General features: G+C 45.1%; 1 protein-coding gene across 2 annotated transcripts in view; it reads right to left on the bottom strand.

Annotated features, from left to right (window-relative positions):
- ABCC3 (ATP binding cassette subfamily C member 3) overlaps positions 1-19,896 on the bottom strand; it is a 232,168-nt gene that overhangs the window by 15,197 nt on the left and 197,075 nt on the right. For both annotated transcript variants that reach the window (XM_063960772.1, XM_063960771.1), the window contains exon 24: positions 12,278-12,477. In XM_063960772.1, the coding sequence (XP_063816842.1) occupies positions 12,278-12,477 (200 nt within the window). The remainder of the gene's footprint in view (positions 1-12,277; positions 12,478-19,896) is intronic.

The raw sequence follows: 19,896 nt of genomic DNA, 5'->3' as shown, positions 1-19,896 counted from the left end.
GAATGGGAGGCATTTAGCATCCTGGCTGTTGGATCCATGTAACCTGTCAGTGTTTAATTTCCGAAATGACATTAGATAAAAAAAACAACTTCCGATACTAGACAAAATGTATTAGTTGCATGTTACTAAGTTCTTAAAAGAGATCACTCCAGGAAGTACAACAGTATGAGAGATCACTCCAGTAAGTACAACAGTATAAGAGATCACTCCAGTAAGTACAACAGTATGAGAGATCACTCCAGTAAGTACAACAGTATAAGAGATCACTCCACTAAGGGCGTCATTCCGAGTTGTTCGCTCGTTGCCGATTTTCGCTATACTGCGATTAGTCGCTTACTGCGCATGCACAAGGTTCGCAGAGCGCATGCGCTTAGTTATTTTACACAAAAGTTAGGTATTTTACTCACGGCATAACAAAGCTTTTTCATCGTTCTGCTGATCGGTAAGTGATTGACAGGAAGTGGGTGTTTCTTGGCGGAAACTGACCGTTTTCTGGGAGTGTGCGGAAAAACGCAGGCGTTTCAGGGGAAAACGCAGGAGTGTCTGGAGAAATGGGGGAGTGTCTGGCTGAACGCTGGGTGTGTTTGTGACGTCAAACCAGGAACGAAACTGACTGAACTGATCGCAATGTAGGAGTAAGTCTGGAGCTACTCAAAAACTGCTAAGAAATTTCTATTCGCAATTCTGCTAATCTTTCGTTCGCAATTCTGCTAAACTAAGATACACTCCCAGAGGGCGGCGTCTTAGCGTGTGCAATGCTGCTAAAAGCAGCTAGCGAGCGAACAACTCGGAATGAGGGCCTAAGTACAACAGTATGAGAGATCACTCCAGTTAGAATCACAATATAAGAGATGACTCCAGTAAGTACAACAGTATCAGAGATCACTCCAGTTAGTATCACAATAGAAGAGATCACTCCAGTAAGTACAACAGTATGAGAGATCCCTCCAATAAGTGTAACAGGATGAGAGATCACTCCAGTAAGTACAACAGTATGACAGATCACTCCAGTTAGTATCACAATGGGAGAGATCACTCCCATAAGTACAACAGTATGAGTGATCACTCCAGGAAGTATGAGACATCACTCCAGTTAGCATCACAATATGAGAGATCACGCCAGTAAGTACAACAGTATGATACATCACTCTGGTAAGTACAACAGTATGAGACATCACTCTGGTAAGTACAACCGTATGAGAGATCACTCCAGTAAGCACAACAGTATGATACATCACTCCGGTAAGTACAACAGTATGATACATCACTCCAGTAAGTACAACAGTATGAGAGATCACTCCAGTAAGTACAACAGTATGAGAGATGACTCCAGTAAGTACAACAGTATGATACATCACCTATACTTATCTCCAAGTGCCAAGTACAACAGTATGAGAGATCACTCCGGTAAGTACAACAGTATGAGAGATCACTTTAGTAAGTACAACAGTATGAGAGATTACTCTGGTAAGTACAACAGTATGAGACATCACTCCGGTAAATACAGGAGTATGAGAGATCACTCCGGTAAGTACAACAGTATGAGACTTCACTCCGGTAAGTACAACAGTATAAGAGATTACTCCGGTAAGTACAACAGTATGAGACATCACTCCGGTAAGTACAACAGTATGAGAGATCACTCTGGTAAGTACAACAGTATGAGACATCACTCCAGTAAGTAGCACAACAGTATGAGACATCACTCCGGTAAGCACAACAGTATGAGACATCATTTCGGTAAGTACAACAGTATGAGAGATCACTCCAGTAGGTACAACAGTATGGGACATCACTCCAGTAAGTACAACAGTATGAGAGGTCACTCCAGTAAGTAGCACAACAGTATGAGACATCACTCCGGTAAGTACAACAGTATGAAACATCACTCCAGTAAGTACAACAGTATGAGACATCACTCCGGTAAGTACAACAGTATGAGACATCACTCCAGTAAGTACAACAGTATGAGACATCACTCCGGTAAGTACAACAGTATGAGACATCACTCCAGTAAGTAGCACAGCAGTATGAGAGATCACTCCGGTAAGCACAACAGTATGAGACATCACTCCGGTAAGTACAACAGTATGAGACATCACTCCGGTAAGCACAACAGTATGAGACATCACTCCGGTAAGTACAACAGTATGAGACATCACTCTAGTTAGTAAGTACAACAGTATGAGAGGTCACTCCAGTAAGTAGCACAACAGTATGAGAGATCACTCCGGTAAGTACAACAGTATGAGACATTACTCTAGTAAGTACAACAGTATGAGAGGTCACTCCAGTAAGTAGCACAACAGTATGAGACATCACTCCGGTAAGTACAACAGTATAGACATCACTCCAGTAAGTACAACAGTATGAGACATCACTCCGGTAAGTACAACAGTATGAGACATCACTCCGGTAAGTACAACAGTATGAGACATCACTCCGGTAAGTACAACAGTATGAGACATCACTCCAGTAAGTACAACAGTATGAGAGATCACTCTAGTAAGTACAACAGTATGAGAGGTCACTCCAGTAAGTAGCACAACAGTATGAGAGATCACTCCGGTAAGCACAACAGTATGAGACATCACTCCGGTAAGTACAACAGTATGAGACATCACTCCAGTAAGTACAACAGTATGAGACATCACTCCGGTAAGTACAACAGTATGAGAGGTCACTCCAGTAAGTAGCACAACAGTATGAGAGATCACTCCGGTAAGCACAACAGTATGAGACATTACTCCGGTAAGTACAACAGTATGAGACATCACTCCAGTAAGTACAACAGTATGAGACATCACTCCAGTAAGTACAACAGTATGAGACATCACTCCAGTAAATACAACAGTATGAGAGATCACTCTAGTAAGTAGCACAACAGTATGAGAGATCACTCTAGTAAGTACAACAGTATGAGAGGTCACTCCAGTAAGTAGCACAACAGTATGAAAGATCACTCCGGTAAGCACAACAGTATGAGACATCACTTATACTTATCTCCAAGTGCCGACAGAACAGAAATACTGCACATTGGTGCAGTGTGAAAGGGGCTTACTGGGAACAACCCAGGCCCATGGTGCAGTGCAAACGGGCTCTGACCCGGGATGGAACTGTGTTTCAAAACCCAGGTTGGATCTGGGATTTAGGTGTAAAAGAGGTATTAGAGAGCATGAGATGCATGGGCATAGCTGTAGTGGGTGCAGGGGAACTGCTGATATGGGGCCCCGGACCCAGCTCCTATACTAAGGTTGATGTTAAGCAATCAGTTCTGGCCTGTTGCCCAGCCAGAAGATGATAACTCGTCAGCGCTCTTATAGGTGGTTGTCTCTGTCTGTCCACCTTAATATGATCCATCTCCTGCACTCCCATTTCACCCTCACAGACACATCTGAGCTAATCAGCACTTGGACTGTTGGAGAGTGTCCTTGATTACAGCCTTAGTTACTGTAAGTGAGCTGGGGGGCAGGGATTGAGCTCCGAGATTAGGACTGTCCTAGAAAGTGACTGTTACAGTGTGTCGACATTAAGATGTCTTCTTGAAGTAGAATTTCCTGCATTAGGAAGTGTCACCCTCAGTTAGGAGCTGTTTGTTCCCTGTCCCCTCCTCCCCAGTCTTTATACTCATTGGAAACTGCAATCTTATCAGTCTTAAAGGCCCTGCTGATGTGGGTCTGCCATTTAAGATTCAAAATATACCATTTGGGATGAAGCACTTAAGGGGGGTACACACAGATAGATCCGTGTTTAAAATCTAAGCAATCTGACCAGATTGCTTAGATTTTAAGCACGGGTCTGCCGTGTGTATGCCCCCCAGCCGCGCATCGCTATCGCCGGTGCTGGATTGCTATGTGGAGTGAGCGCCCCCCCCCCCCTCGCTCAGCACATCGTGCTGTGCTGAGCGGGGGGAGAGATGTGTGCTGAGCGATCTATGTTAAGATCGCTCAGCACACATCTCCCCCGTCAGTACCCCCCTTTACAGTGTAGCCATCGGCAAATAAGGTGAAATAAGTTAAGAAGTCAATGGTAAATAATATCTTACTAGATTCTATGGGGTGTATTTAATTGTATTCGGAAACCGCCGTCTTGTCGGAAAGACGGCAGTTTCCGACTTTTTTAGGTCGGAAACTGTTCCAACCTATTTAATCCCCCAACATTTTTTCTGACAAGTTTTCAATTCCGACTTGTCAGAAAACACGTGGATTGGCAGATTAGCCGTGGATCCACATGTTTTGTCAGATTCCGCGGCCCAATCCGACATGGTTTTAGCCCCGTTTCCGACATTGTCAATCCGACTTTATAAAAAGTTGGATTGGCATTGTCGGGAATGGCCAAATTCTGTCAGATTTTGCCGCTCATTGAATACTGAGATCGGAGAGGATCCGACATCATTTGAATATACCCCTATGTAGGGTAAGGCTGCCTAATGTGGTGACATTTCATTTTCAGTAAGAGGGGTGTTCAGTGAATGTTATAATGGTAAGGATGTGTTGTGGATGTTATGATGTACTACGGTATGGTAATGTTACATAGCGCAGATGTACTAAGCCTTGAAGAGTAATTGGACTGAGATAAACTACCAACCAATCAGCTCCTAACTGTCAGGAGCTGATTGGTTGGCACTTTATGTCTCTCCACTTTATCACTCTGCAAGGTTTAGGACATCTCATAATATGAAATGGAGGGAACTGCAATGTTAAGTAATATGAACTGGGGCACCGTAATCTGGCACAATGTCAACTGGGGAGGCACTATAGAGTCGTATAATATGAACTGGGGGCACTGTAATGTGAACTTAGGAGCACTGTAATGTTGCATAAAATTAACTGGTGGATTAGCTGTATATGAACTGGGGCACTACAATGTGGCATAATATAAACTGAGGGCACTACAATGTAGAATAACATGAACTAAGGGTGCAATGTGTCATGATATGTACTGGGGAAACTCATACTTGCCTACCTGACCCTCTCCATGAGGGAGAAAATGCTCTGTTCCTGGACTTTCCTGGTAATAATAAGAATTTACTCACCGGTAATTCTATTTCTCGTAGTCCGTAGTGGATGCTGGGAACTCCGAAAGGACCATGGGGAATAGCGGGCTCCGAAGGAGGCTGGGCACTCTAGAAAGATTTAGGACTACCTGGTGTGCACTGGCTCCTCCCACTATGACCCTCCTCCAAGCCTCAGTTAGGACACTGTGCCCGGACGAGCGTACACAATAAGGAAGGATTTTGAATCCCGGGTAAGACTCATACCAGCCACACCAATCACACCGTACAACTCGTGATATGAATCCCAGTTAACAGTATGAAACAACTGAGCCTCTCAACAGATGGCTCAACAATAACCCGATTTAGTTAACAATAACTATGTACAAGTATTGCAGATAAACCGCACTTGGGATGGGCGCCCAGCATCCACTACGGACTACGAGAAATAGAATTACCGGTGAGTAAATTCTTATTTTCTCTGACGTCCTAGTGGATGCTGGGAACTCCGAAAGGACCATGGGGATTATACCAAAGCTCCCAAACGGGCGGGAGAGAGCGGATGACTCTGCAGCACCGAATGAGAGAACTCCAGGTCCTCCTCAGCCAGGGTATCAAATTTGTAGAATTTTGCAAACGTGTTTGCCCCTGACCAAGTAGCTGCTCGGCAAAGTTGTAAAGCCGAGACCCCTCGGGCAGCCGCCCAAGATGAGCCCACCTTCCTAGTGGAATGGGCATTTACAGATTTTGGCTGTGGCAGGCCTGCCACAGAATGAGCAAGCTGAATTGTACTACAAATCCAGCGAGCAATAGTCTGCTTAGAAGCAGGAGCACCCAGCTTGTTGGGTGCATACAGGATAAACAGCGAGTCAGATTTTCTGACTCCAGCCGTCCTGGAAACATATATTTTCAGGGCCCTGACAACGTCTAGCAACTTGGAGTCCTCCAAGTCCCTAGTAGCCGCAGGCACCACAATAGGCTGGTTCAGGTGAAACGCTGACACCACCTTTGGGAGAAATTGGGGACGAGTCCTCAATTCTGCCCTATCCATATGGAAAATCAGATAAGGGCTTTTACATGATAAAGCCGCCAATTCTGACACACGCCTGGCTGAAGCCAAAGCCAATAACATGACCACTTTCCACGTGAGATATTTCAGATCCACGGTTTTTAGTGGCTCAAACCAATGTGATTTTAAGAAACTCAACATCACGTTGAGATCCCAAGGTGCCACAGGAGGCACAAATGGGGGCTGAATATGCAGCACTCCTTTCACAAATGTCTGAACTTCAGGTACTGAAGCTAGTTCTTTTTGAAAGAAAATCGATCAGAGCCGAGATCTGTACTTTAATGGAGCCTAGTTTTAGGCCCATATTAACTCCTGCTTGCAGGAAATGCAGAAATCGACCTAGTTGAAATTCCTCTGTTGGGGCCTTTTCGGCCTCACACCATGCAACATACTTCCGCCATATGCGGTGATAATGATTTGCTGTAACCTCTTTCCTAGCTTTAATAAGCGTAGGAATGACTTCCTCCGGAATGCCCTTTTCCTTCAGGATCCGGCGTTCAACCGCCATGCCGTCAAACGCAGCCGCGGTAAGTCTTGGAACAGACAGGGCCCCTGCTGTAGCAGGTCTTGTCTGAGCGGCAGAGACCACGGGTCCTCTGAGATCATCTCTTGAAGTTCCGGGTACCACGCTCTTCTTGGCCAATCCGGAACCACGAGAATTGTGTTTACCCCTCGCTTTCTTATTATTCTCAATACCTTTGGTATGAGAGGTAGAGGAGGGAACACATAAACTGACTGGTACACCCACGGTGTCACTAGAGCGTCCACAGCTATCGCCTGAGGGTCTCTTGACCTGGCGCAATACCTCTCTAGTTTTTTGTTTAGGCGGGACGCCATCATGTCCACCTGTGGACGACCCCACTGATTTACAATCATTTGGAAGACTTCTGGATGAAGTCCCCACTCTCCCGGGTGGAGGTCGTGCCTGCTGAGAAAGTCTGCTTCCCAGTTGTCCACTCCCGGGATGAACACTGCTGACAGTGCTAGTACATGATTCTCCGCCCATCGGAGAATCCTTGTGGCTTCTGCCATTGCCATCCTGCTTCTTGTGCCGCCCTGTCGATTCACATGGGCGACTGCCGTGATGTTGTCTGACTGGATCAGCACCGGCTAGTGTAGGAGCAGGGATTTTGCTTGACTTAGGGCATTGTAAATGGCCCTTAGTTCCAGAATATTTATGTGAAGGGAAGTCTCCTGACTTGACCATAGTCCTTGGAAGTTTCTTCCCTTTGTGACTGCCCCCCAGCCTCGTAGGCTGGCATCCGTGGTCACCAGGACCCAGTCCTGTATGCCGAATCTGCGGCCCTCCAAAAGATGAGCACTCTGCAGCCACCACAGAAGAGACACCCTGGTTCTTGGGGACAGGGTTATCAAGCCATGCATCTGAAGATGCGATCCGGACCACTTGTCCAACAGGTCCCACTGAAAAATCCTGGCATGGAACCTTGCCGAATGGAATTGCTTCGTAAGAAGCTACCATCTTTCCCAGGACCCGCGTGCAGTGATGCACCGATACCTGTTTTGGTTTTAGGAGGTCTCTGACTAGAGAAGACAACTCCCTGGCTTTCTCCTCCGGGAGAAACACTTTTTTCTGGACTGTGTCCAGAATCATTCCCAGGAACATTAGACGTGTCGTCGGGACCAGCTGTGACTTTGGGATATTCAGAATCCAGCCGTGCTGGCGCAGCACTTCCTGAGATAGTGCTACTCCCACTAACAACTGTTCCTTGGATTGTGCCTTTATTAGGAGATCGTCCAAGTATGGGATAATTAAAACTCCCTTTTTTCGAAGGAGTATCATCATTTCCGCCATAACCTTGGTAAATACCCTCGGTGCCGTGGAGAGTCCAAACGGCAGCGTCTGGAATTGGTAATGGCAACCCTGTACCACAAATCTGAGGTACTCCTGGTGAGGATGGTAAATGGGGACATGCAGGTAAGCATCCTTGATGTCCAGGGATACCATGTAATCCCCCTCCTCCAGGCTTGCAATAACCGCCCTGAGCGATTCCATCTTGAACTTGAATTTTTTTATGTATGTGTTCAAGGATTTCAAATTTAAAATGGGTCTCACCGAACCGTCCGGTTTTGGCACCACAAATAGTGTGGAATAGTAACCCCGGCCTTGTTGAAGTAGGGGTACCTGTGAGGGGACATGGGGTAAAAATGCTGACTTCCCAGACGTTGCTGTGGAAACTAGGTCGGAGAGACCATCCCCAAATAATTCCTCCCCCTTATAAGGCAAAACTTCCATGTGCCTTTTGGAATCTGCATCTCCAGTCCACTGGCGAGTCCATAAGCATCTCCTAGCAGAGATGGACAATGCACTTATTTTAGATGCCAGCCGGCAGACTTCCCTCTGTGCATCTCTCATATATAAGACTGAGTCTTTGATATGGTCAATTGTTAGCAGAATCGTGTCTCTGTCTAGTGTGTCAATATTTTCTGACAGTTTATCCGACCACGCAGCGGCAGCACTGCACATCCATGCTGACGCAATAGCTGGTCTAAGTATAATGCCTGAGTGTGTATATACAGACTTCAGGATCGCCTCCTGCTTTCTATCAGCAGGTTCCTTAAGGGCGGCCGTATCCTGAGACGGTAGTGCCACCTTTTTAGACAAACGTGTGAGCGCTTTATCCACCCTAGGAGGTGTTTCCCAACGTAACCTATCCTCTGGCGGGAAAGGGAACGCCATTAGTACCTTCTTAGGAATTACCAATTTCTTATCAGGGGAAGCCCACGCTTCTTCACACACTTCATTTAATTCATCTGACGGGGGAAAAACTACAGGTAGTTTTTTCTCCCCAAACATAATACCCTTTTTTGTGGTACCTGGATGTAAATCAGAAATATTTAACACCTCTTTCATTGCCTCAATCATGCAGTGAATGGCCTTAATGGGCATTAAATTTGACTCATTGTCGTCGACACTGGTGTCAGTATCCGTGTCGACATCTACTTGTGCCATCTGAGATAGCGGGCGTTTCAGAGTCCCTGATGACTTTTGAGACACCTGGACAGGCACGAGCTGAGAACTCGGCTGTCCCGCAGTCGGCATGTCGTCAAATTTCTTATGTAATGAGTCTATACGTGCACTCATTTCTTTCCATAAGCACATCCACTCAGGTGTCTGCCCCCCAGGGGGTGACATCCCTTCTAAAGGCATCTGCTCCGCCTCCACCTCATTATCCTCATCAAACATGTCGACACAGCCGTACCGACACACTCCACACACACAGGGAATGCTCTATATAGAGGACAGGACCCACAAAAGCCCTTTGGGGGGACAGAGTGAGAGTATGCCAGCACACACCAGAGCGCTATATAAGGTAGGGACTAACTGAGTTATGTCCCTTATAGCTGCTTTTTAATATAAACTATATACTGTGCCAAATTAAATGCCCCCCTCTCTCTTTTTTACCCTTTTCTGTAGAGTAGTCTGCAGGGGAGAGCCAGGGAGCTTCCTTCCAGCGGAACTGTGAGGGAAAATGGCGCCCAGTGTGCTGAGGGAGATAGCTCCGCCCCTTTTCCGCGGCCTATTCTCCCGCTTTTTTAAGGAATCCGGCAGGGGTATTTACCTCATATATAGCCCCTGGGGCTATATATTGAGGTATTTTTGCCAGCCAAGGTGTTTTTATTGCTGCCTCAGGGCGCCCCCCCCCAGCGCCCTGCACCCTCAGTGACCAGAGTGTGAAGTGTGAGAGGAGCAATGGCGCACAGCTGCAGTGCTGTGCGCTACCTTGGTGAAGACTGATGTCTTCATGCCGCCGATTTTCCGGACCATCTTCTTGCTTCTGGCTCTGTAAGGGGGACGGCGGCGCAGCTCCGGGACCGAACATCAAGGCTGGGCCTGCGGTCGATCCCTCTGGAGCTAATGGTGTCCAGTAGCCTAAGAAGCCCAATCCGGCTGCAAGCAGGCGAGTTCGCTTCATCTCCCCTTAGTCCCTCGCTGCAGTGAGCCTGTTGCCAGCAGGTCTCACTGAAAATAATAAACCTAAGACTATCTTTCTTCTAAGAGCTCAGGAGAGCCCCTAGTATGCATCCAACCTCGGCCGGGCACAAAATCTAACTGAGGCTTGGAGGAGGGTCATAGTGGGAGGAGCCAGTGCACACCAGGTAGTCCTAAATCTTTCTAGAGTGCCCAGCCTCCTTCGGAGCCCGCTATTCCCCATGGTCCTTTCGGAGTTCCCAGCATCCACTAGGACGTCAGAGAAATATGATTGCCATCACCTGTGGTGAGCTAGTTAATTGATAAGAAAGGTGTTTCACCACAGGTGATGGCACTCATACATTACCAGGAAAGTCCAGGAACAAAGCATTTTCTCCCTCATGGAGAGGGTCAGGTAGGCAAGTATGGGGAAACTATGTGGCATAATGTGTACTGGCAACAATAATGTGCCATATTGCAAACTGGGGGGAATACATAAACTTGGAACACTGTGTGGTATATTGTGACCTAGTTAACTACCATGGGGCATAAAATGAATGAGGCTACTACTATGAGACATAACATGAACTAGGACTTTACTATGGATCATAAACTGAACTAGAGCACTACAATGGTGCATAAAATGAATCTGCTGTGCAGAACAGGGTTCCCAATCATGGTCCTCAAGGCACACTAACAGTGCAGGTGTTGAGGATAGCCATACTTAAGCACAGGTGCCTTAATTAGTACCTCAGTTGTTTTGATTTAACCATCTGTGCTCAAGTAAGGATAGCACTAAAACCTGGAATGCTAATGTGCCTTGAGGACCAAAGATGTGAAACACTCCCTAGAGCAGGCCTCTCCAACCTGCGGCCCTCCAGCTGTTGTGAAACTACATTTCCCAGCATGCCCTGCCACCGTTTTGCTGTCGGGGAATGCTAAAACTGTGGCAGGGCATGCTGGGATGTGTAGTTTCACAACTGCTGGAGGGCCGCAGGTTGGACAGCCCTGCCCTAGAGCATGGGTCTTCAACCTGTGGCCCTCCAGCTGTTGTGGAACTACACATCCCAGCATGCCCTTCTCAGTTTTAGCATGCCTTAATTGCAAAACAGCAGCTAGTTGGCCGCAGGTTGAAGACCCATGCCCTAGAGCAGAGGTTCCCAAACGCGGTCCTCAAGGCACCCCAACAGTCTAGGTTTTAGGTATATCCATGGCTCAGCACAGATGGTTAAATCAAATTGACTAAGGTGCTAATTATGGGGTCTATTTACTAAGCCTTGGATGGAGATAAAGTCGCTGGAGATAAAGTACCAGCCAATCGGCTCCTACCTGTTATTTTTCAAACACAGCCTGTGACATGGCAGTTAGGAGCCGATTGGCTGGTACTTTATCTCCAGCGACTTTATCTCCATCCAAATCTTCGTAAATAGACCCTTAAGTCACCTGTGGCCAAGCATGGATACTTTTAAAACCCGGACCTTTGGGGTGCCTTGAGGACCGAGTTTAGGAACCTCTGCCATAGAGAAGTGGGGATGGGGCCCTTTTAAAATGTTGCAATGTTACCCATAAAGTTCTGGCTATGCCCCTGGAAAGATGTTTGGAATGACAGTATATCTGTGACAATTGTTCTCTGTTATCTGCCTTGCTTAGGCATTGTGATACAAACTGCAGTTTCTTTTTGCAGGATGTACAGATGCATAGTCTGGGGGGTCGAGGCACGTGTAGTCATGTTTATCTGGAAAATAACTAGGTGTGAAAACATTAATTTTATACCCAGGGACGTTATATAGAATTTGAAACAGCATTTGAAAACAACCACTTGGCCCATCTAGTCTGCTCATGTACACACATACACTTACACACTAGGGTCAATCTTTGTTGGGAGCCAATAAACCTACCAATATATTTTTGGATTTTGGGAGGAAACCATCCTACCCGGAGGAAATCAACGCATGTACGAGGAGGATATACAAACTATGTTATTATGTAGTTGCTGTTAAAAAGAAGACAATGGGGTCGATACTATTATCTGCGAAGGGTGTGATGTGCCATTGCCGCTGTGTTTAAACACTGGCAATGGCACCCGATCTCGCACCCTTCGCTGGCTGGTTTCAGGCTGAAATCACACCAAAGTGGTCGGAGCCCTATGGGGCAGCAAACACTTTTGTGTGAGTTCGGGACGCTGTAAAGTGCGGCCGCTGCCGTGATGATTCGCAGCTAATATCATCGACCCCAATGTTTCATTTGACTTTGCTAGTCACTCAATAAACATCAAATTTTGTACCTGTTCGATACAATTCCTGGATAATAGCTTTTTTGATTTTCATCCACTTTTCTGTCGCTAAGTAAAACAAAGCTGCTTTGCCTTCCATATGCTCGGATGATGCTGGCACCAGTGATTGTTTCTGAGAAATGAGAGTATATAGGAGACCTGCTGACCGATTCCAGCCTCTTTAATTGCCGGGATGTGGCCACATAGAACCTCTACAACAATAAGAATAAGTGATTTTTAGACAACTGTAGAAATCATACACCTGCATATATAACGTATATCACTGGAAATTCAGAATCATACGGATCTTTTCTGTATCTACATTTGCGGCCCTGAGATGTCATTAGGCGGTAACTGGGTGTTCGCATATAGCAGGCATTCCCAACCTCGGTCCTCAAGGCACACTAAGGGAAGCTCAACACTGGAAGCCCAACATTGAAGATTGATGTTAATCGATCTGAAATCGGTTAAAATCGTCCTTTAGTAAATATACCCCTAACAGACCAGGTTTTAGTGATATCCATGCTTGAGCACAGGTGACTTAATTAGTACCTCAGTTATTTTGATTTAACCATCTGTGCTGAAGCCTGGATATCACTAAAACCTGCACTGTTAGTGTGCCTTGAGAAGTGAGGTTGGGAATGTCTAGCATATAGTAAAAGTGTGACCTGGCTGTGTACACGAAATTACGAATTATTAAGATGTGTGCGGCTGCAGACATCTATCTGACTTCAGACAGACCTCTTGCACAAGAGATAGGGCTAGTAAAAAGATGGCAGATGACCAATGTTTTCATCAACCCCATACCCTCCAACATGACCCATTCCATTAGGTACAAAATACTCTGTACCTGGACTTCTCTCTTAATTTATTATTGCCATCACCTGCCATCTTATCATTTAACTAGTTCAACACAGGTGATGGAAATCATAAATTAAGAGGGAAGTCCAGGAACAGAGCTTTTGTACCTAATGGAATGGGTCATGTTGGAGGGTATGCAACCGGTGGATGGGGCAGCCTGCTATGAATACACGCGGCGGTCTGCATTTATTTTTGGGCAGTGAAATGCATCCACTTTTTATGCACTCTGAATCAGGCCCTTAATGTACGCTTTTTAAGGCATGTAGGTTAATAGAATATATATATATTTTTTTAAAATCTGTTTATTGGTAAAGAGAAAAAATACAAGTGTAACACACATTGTACACAACAACTGTACAGCGACAGTAGTAATTATGACAATATCATTTCTTAGGATGTAAAGGAATGTATAACATTATTTCTGCACAAAAGCAATCACATATATCAATAAAGGAAGTGATAATAACAGAAGGTTACGGATATTACTAAACATATTGCAAGGATCGGTCATCTCTCGGTGCCATGAACAGTGAGTACATGCTAGGCTAAGAGGGTGTTCCCGAAAACAGTAAAGTTGGGGTTAGAAGGGTGGTGATCCCCTCGTAAGTGTCTCTATATTGTACCATGTAGTATATTTAACTACTTTTCGCATGTTGTCACGAGTAGGTTGTGGCAAGGTTATCACATAGGGTAGCCATATTGCAAAGAACTTGGAAGAATTGTATTCCACTCTAAGAGAGCATTCAATCCAGTCCATTTGGTATAGATGTGTCAGTCTAGGAAATAAAAGGGTTATGGGTATAGGGGTTCCGTGTATCCATTGGGATAGTATGGTCTTTTTCGAAGCTGCCGCTATCCGAGCTAATAGCAGTTTATTGCCTTTTGATAATGAGCAACGATCAGAATCATATTGATTCCAGAAAGCCCAGAGTAAAGTTGGCGTAAGAGGGATATTTAGAGTCGTTGTAATGTAGTTACAGACGTCCTTCCAAAATAGCTGTATTATAGGACATAACCAAAGGCAGTGGATTATGTCAGCATCAGGTGTGGAGCACTTGAAGCAATTGGAGTTATCAGAGATGCCCGTGAGGTATCTGAAACGGGGAGTATAATACGCCCTGTGTAATATTTTTAAATGCATTTCAGCATAGGAAGAGGATACTAAAGATTTATTAAGTAACAAGTGCCAGTGTATTATGGTCTGTAGAGGGATGTCTGGCAGAGTGGTCGTCCATTTGGCTAGGCCTGTGGTTTGACAATCTAAATCAATCTGGCGTCTGGTGTGTGCGTAAATAAAGGATGTTGGATAGGAAGATTGGGGGTTTAAACGCAGTTGGGTGTCCAGGGGAAAGTTATAATCTGCTGGCCTTAGGCGCGTTATCAATTGTGTTGCAAAGCTGCGTATTTGAAAATATGCGAATAGTGGTATATGTAAGTTCGGGAATTTAAACTTTAATTGTGATAAGGTGGGTACTTCGGTACAGGTGATATTCAGGAATTGATACACTAGACGTAAGCCTTGGGAGTACCAAGTTTTGATAATTGCATCTGTGTCTCCGTCTTGAAAGTCTGGGTTATGAAGGAGTGGTTGGAATAGAGAGCGGGTAGTTGTCAGTCCTTTGCGTTTTCGAAGATGTTGCCACGCTTTGCATGGAGCAAGTAGCAGCGGGTTCGAGCGGATGGACGTCAGTGTGAAGGGGTCTGGAAAATGTAATATGGTAGACAAAGTACCATGGGATAGCATACTCTGTTCCAGAGATATATTCGTGTAGCTAGAGGAACCTCTCACCCAGTCAAGGGCATATCTATAGTTAGCGGCTAAAGAATAGTCTTCCGGGCATGGTATATTCACGCCACCCAGCGTTGTCTGTTGTTTTAGTTTAAAGAGGGCTATACGTGGACGTTTGTTTGTCCATATGAAAGTATTGAGGGCCTTATTAATTGTTTGTACATCTCGTTTGGTCAGAAGAAATGGGAGCATTTGGATCGGGTATAGTAGACGGGGGAAGGAGATAATTTTATATAAGTGGCATCTACCTATATATGAGATTGGTAAGTTTTGCCAGCGTGTAAAATCCTCAATCATTTTGTTAATGACGCGAGAAAAGTTCAGTGGGTATAGTTCGGCTAGGGTAGGTGAAAAGCGTAAGCCCAGGTAGGTTATAAAACCAGTTGCCCATTTAAAGGGAAATCTGGAGCCCCAATTTCGTGTGGCCTTGGGTCCAAGAGCCAAAGCTTCTGTTTTATCGAAATTGATTAAGAAGCCCGAGATCAAGTGGAAATCATGGAGCGTGGTCAGTAATGAAGGGAACGCCTTTATGGGATCACTAAAATATAATAATAGATCATCCGCAAAGGCCGAAACCTTCACGGGTTGTGTGCCAATTTTTATTCCTTCCCAGGCAACATTTTGCACGCAGGTGCGTATCAGTGGGTCTAGAGCTAGATTAAAAAGTAAGGGAGATAGGGGGCATCCTTGGCGCGTACCTCTATGTAAAGAAAAGGCCGGTGTGTTCAAACCATTAATGGTTAGGTGAGCTTGTGGATTAGAGTAAAGCATACTGAAGATTTTAGTGAACCCCTCGCCGAATTGTTGAGTGTGGAAAATTCTAAGCAGGTGTGCCCATGATACACGGTCAAACGCTTTGTCGGCATCACAACTGACCACAAGTGCCTTAGATGTTGTGGAGTCTTTGACACTATGTATTGCTGCTATCAGGGTTCGTACATTATGTACTGATGTTCTAGTTTTAACAAACCCCGTTTGGGCAGGATGTAAAATACGCATTAGTATCGGTTGGAGGCGAGTGGCCAATAATTTGGTGAATAGTTTTAAATCTTGGTTGAGAAGGGATATGGGTCGGTAGGACTGGACATATGATGGGTCTTTTCCCGGTTTAGGGAATACTACTATTCTAGCTTCTGTGAATCTCGGGGGCGGAGGGGACCCGTTCAGCAGTGAATTAAACAACGTCAATAAATATGGTGTTATATGGGGAGCTAGCATTTTGTAATATACTGCTCCAAACCCATCTGGTCCTGGTGATTTCCCATTATGAAGTGACTTAATCAAGAGCAGCAGCTCTGTGTCTGTTACAGGGCACGTTAGTGATTCTCGTTCTTCCTCTGTTAATGTAGGTAGGTTAGCTTCTTCCAGAAACTTCATACCCTCTGTGGGGCTATCTAAAGGTGCCGCGTACAAATTCGAATAATATTGTAGGAAGGTGTTTGACATAATTTGTGTGTCCATAGTTGAGGTAGTTGGGTCGGTATGTAAGCTAGTTATACGGGAGGGGGCAGTAGATGATCTCCCTAAGTTGGCCAATAGTTTACCCGACTTATTACCTCCTCTGAAGAATTTATTCCGCTGTACATCATAGGAGAAACTGGCTCTCTCGGTGCAAAGCGCGTCATAGAGGTGTTTCGCATCAGTGTAATTTTGTCTGCTGTCTGGGGAGTCATTTAATATCATTGCATTACACGCTGCAGTTAAAGCCATGCTCAGGTCGCGCAACTGGGTATTCAGTTGTTTGCGTTTTCTAGAAACGTATTCTAATATTTGTCCTCGGACAACTGGTTTGGAAGCCGACCAAAACAGATTAATGTCGCTCTCATGAATCTTATTATCCTCAATATAGTTAAGGAAGGCTCTGGTGAGAAATTGATTAAAGTCCTCGGAGGTTTCCAGATAAGCGGGGAAACGCCAATTATAGGACCTAGGTAAGGGGGTATCGAGGGTGATTGACAACCAAATCGGAGCATGGTCCGATAGTGAGATTGGTTCAATTTTAGTATCCACTATATGATGCAAGAGAGAATCAGTGATTAACCAATAGTCTAATCTGGAGGAGGAGTGATGCGGGTGGGAGTAGAAGGTATATTCGCGAGCGTCTGGGTTGCGAATTCTCCAGGGGTCAGACAGTCGTAGAGAAGAGGTGAGTAGTGTGAGTGAGGGTGGAGTGGTGATCGCAGGTGTGCCGGATATAGATGTTTTATCAAGACCAGCTGACTGTACACAATTAAAGTCTCCCATGATAATTTCACCCTCTGCCCATTCTTGCAAATTTTTGTAGATATCAGAGAAGAAAGATGCGTTAGGGCCATTAGGGGCATATATGTTGGCTACCGTATAGAGCGTATTTAGTATTTTAATTTTCAAGAACAGGAATCTACCCTCTTGGTCGACCAGACTATCTAAGATAGTGGCAGGGAGTGATCTATTGAGAATAGTTAGGACGCCTCTACGTTTGGATGTGAAGGAGGCTGTTCTATACTCTCCAACCCATGTATCCCGCAGTACATTAGGATCTGAGATCCGCCAATGAGTTTCCTGCAATAATACTATATCAGGTTTCAGTCGTTTCAAATAGGTAAGGACCTTTTTCCTTTTAATGGGAGTATTAAGCCCATCTACGTTCCAGGACACTAACCGAAATCGTGACTGCATTATTGTGGGAGGATCATGGGTCGACGGCATTCAGCCGATACCAACCTTAGGCCATCCACGGGGAATTATATACCATAACTGTTGATCCCAGTCCGTCCCAGCGAGCGGACTGATGTGGATCGTTGATAATAAATAATAAATGTAAAACAGCAGATACATTCCTATCATTATACGCAAACTATGTGTGTGTACAGTTTCAATATTATGAACCAAATTTTAACTTTTTGCGAACCCATATGGGCGCCCTATTAAACAATAGCCATCTCCAAATGGAGAGCAGTAAAACATGTGAGGAGGATATTCTCCAACCTGGTAACCAGGGGCACCATATTCCAAAACAGTATGACAAAAGATGAGAAAAGAGGGTGAGGGGAAAGGAAGAAAACAAGCAAAAGAATGTCAGAGACAATTGTAAGGGGGAAAAGTTGTACAAAGAGAAAATTAGAAGAACATAATCAATATGGCATTGTCGCACCGTAGCCCTCTTCAAGCTCCAGCCGCTACAGTAAGCCATCTCCATAGTGTAGAGATATCTTCTATTCAGCCCATCAAACAAAGAGGTGTTATTAGACTTAAACATGAATGGGTCAAGCAATGGTGGCGATCAACCCACTTAAGGAGGATATATCGAGTCAGTCAGCATCATCTGTACCCGATAGAAGAGCTGCATCTAAAGAGTTCACAAAATTTCTGGCCTCTTGTGCGGTTTCAAAAAAATGGATTTTTCCACCATAGGTGATTCTCAGTTTGGCCGGATACAGCAACGCAAACCTGTGGCCCATCTCGAAGAGGCGTTTGCAAATAGGTGAGAATTCTCGTCGTCTTGCAGCAACTAGATATGAGAAGTCTTGGAATAATAGAATTCTGGAGTCTTGGTATCGGAGATCTGTGTATTTTCTATAGGCCTCCAGCAACCGAACTTTATCGGCATAGTTGAGAATTCTCATGATGACCGGCCTGGGTCTATCTCTGCCGGACTGACGATCAGGACCAATCCGATGGACACGTTCCACTAGGATGGAGCCCGTGGCAGAGACGCATCCCAGGTCTCTGGGTAACCACTGGGAGACTAGGGCCATGAGTTCGGAGAATTTCACAGATTCTGGTAAGCCCACCAGACGTACATTATTTCTTCTATTCCGATTTTCCAAATCTTCTAATTTGTCTTGCAGAGATATCATCAGCTTGTCGTGTTCCACCTGGGTTGTTTTAGCTGCTGATAGATCATCCTCTAAATCCGAGATTCGTTGCTCCGCCTCGGACATACGTTGATCATGGGCTGTGAGTTGTGCAAGCGCTGAATCCAGAGAGGTTTTTAGGGGTGCCAGTTTTTGATCTAGCAGAGATGATAGTATATTTGTAATTTCATTCGTGGTGAAGGATTTGGATGGATCCATAATTGGTGCGGATTGCCCCCGAGGACTAGAGCCTTGACTATACGTCGGGGAGACAGGGGCACTGCTAGCGGGATTTTCACGATTTTTGCCTTTACCCGACTGAGCACCCCGTGGGTTACGTAATGATTTAGACATGAATTTGTCCATATCAATAACAGACTTACTCCAACACGCACTTCTAGCCTGCAAACTGCAGGGGGCTTCAGGCTTATGTTTCCTCCGTGTGTTCTCGTTTTTCTCCTCTCCTTTTCTCCTTTCCTCCCCCCTTCCCCCTCCCTTTTGATGTTTGAAGGTATGTGGATGTACAATATCAGGGGGGGAGGGGGTGTCAGGTGATGGAGGATATATTTAATTGCTGGTGCTCCAGTATCTGGTTAACCAGCAGACAGACATAGGCACCTCCACTATTTTCCCAGGGGACAGTGCAGTGATACTGTGGCTTTTCCCCAACCGGGACTCTCAGGTACACAATAGTGCTCTCCCAGGCAGTGCAGGGTTAAGTCTCCAGCCTCCAGTCAAGTCCAGCAGCCCAAGCAATATGAGAGAGACACTTCCAGCAGGAGGGGTGTGGACAGGACTTAATAGAATATTTTAATATACCTAAAAGTTAGCACCATAGTTATTCAGGATTTTGAAAATCAGGTGCAACATTCCAAATAACCACCAGATGGCCTCAGAAGATGTGTACAGTGTGAATGAGATATAACCTTTATGGACAGTATATAGGAATAGCAACAATGCTAAAATTGACATGAATTAAAATGACGGATAACAACTTTCATACAGTCTTAACGATCTGCATACAGTACGATGCAGCATGATATGAACAATGTATCAAATATAGTTTGTGTAAAAGATTATTTATATATATACAGTATATATATATATATATATATATAGAGAGAGAGAGAGAGAGAGAGAGAGAG

Source organism: Pseudophryne corroboree, chromosome 3, assembly GCF_028390025.1.
Source record: "Pseudophryne corroboree isolate aPseCor3 chromosome 3, aPseCor3.hap2, whole genome shotgun sequence".
Classification (NCBI taxonomy): domain Eukaryota; kingdom Metazoa; phylum Chordata; class Amphibia; order Anura; family Myobatrachidae; genus Pseudophryne; species Pseudophryne corroboree.
This window is presented reverse-complemented; position numbering and strand designations above follow the sequence as displayed.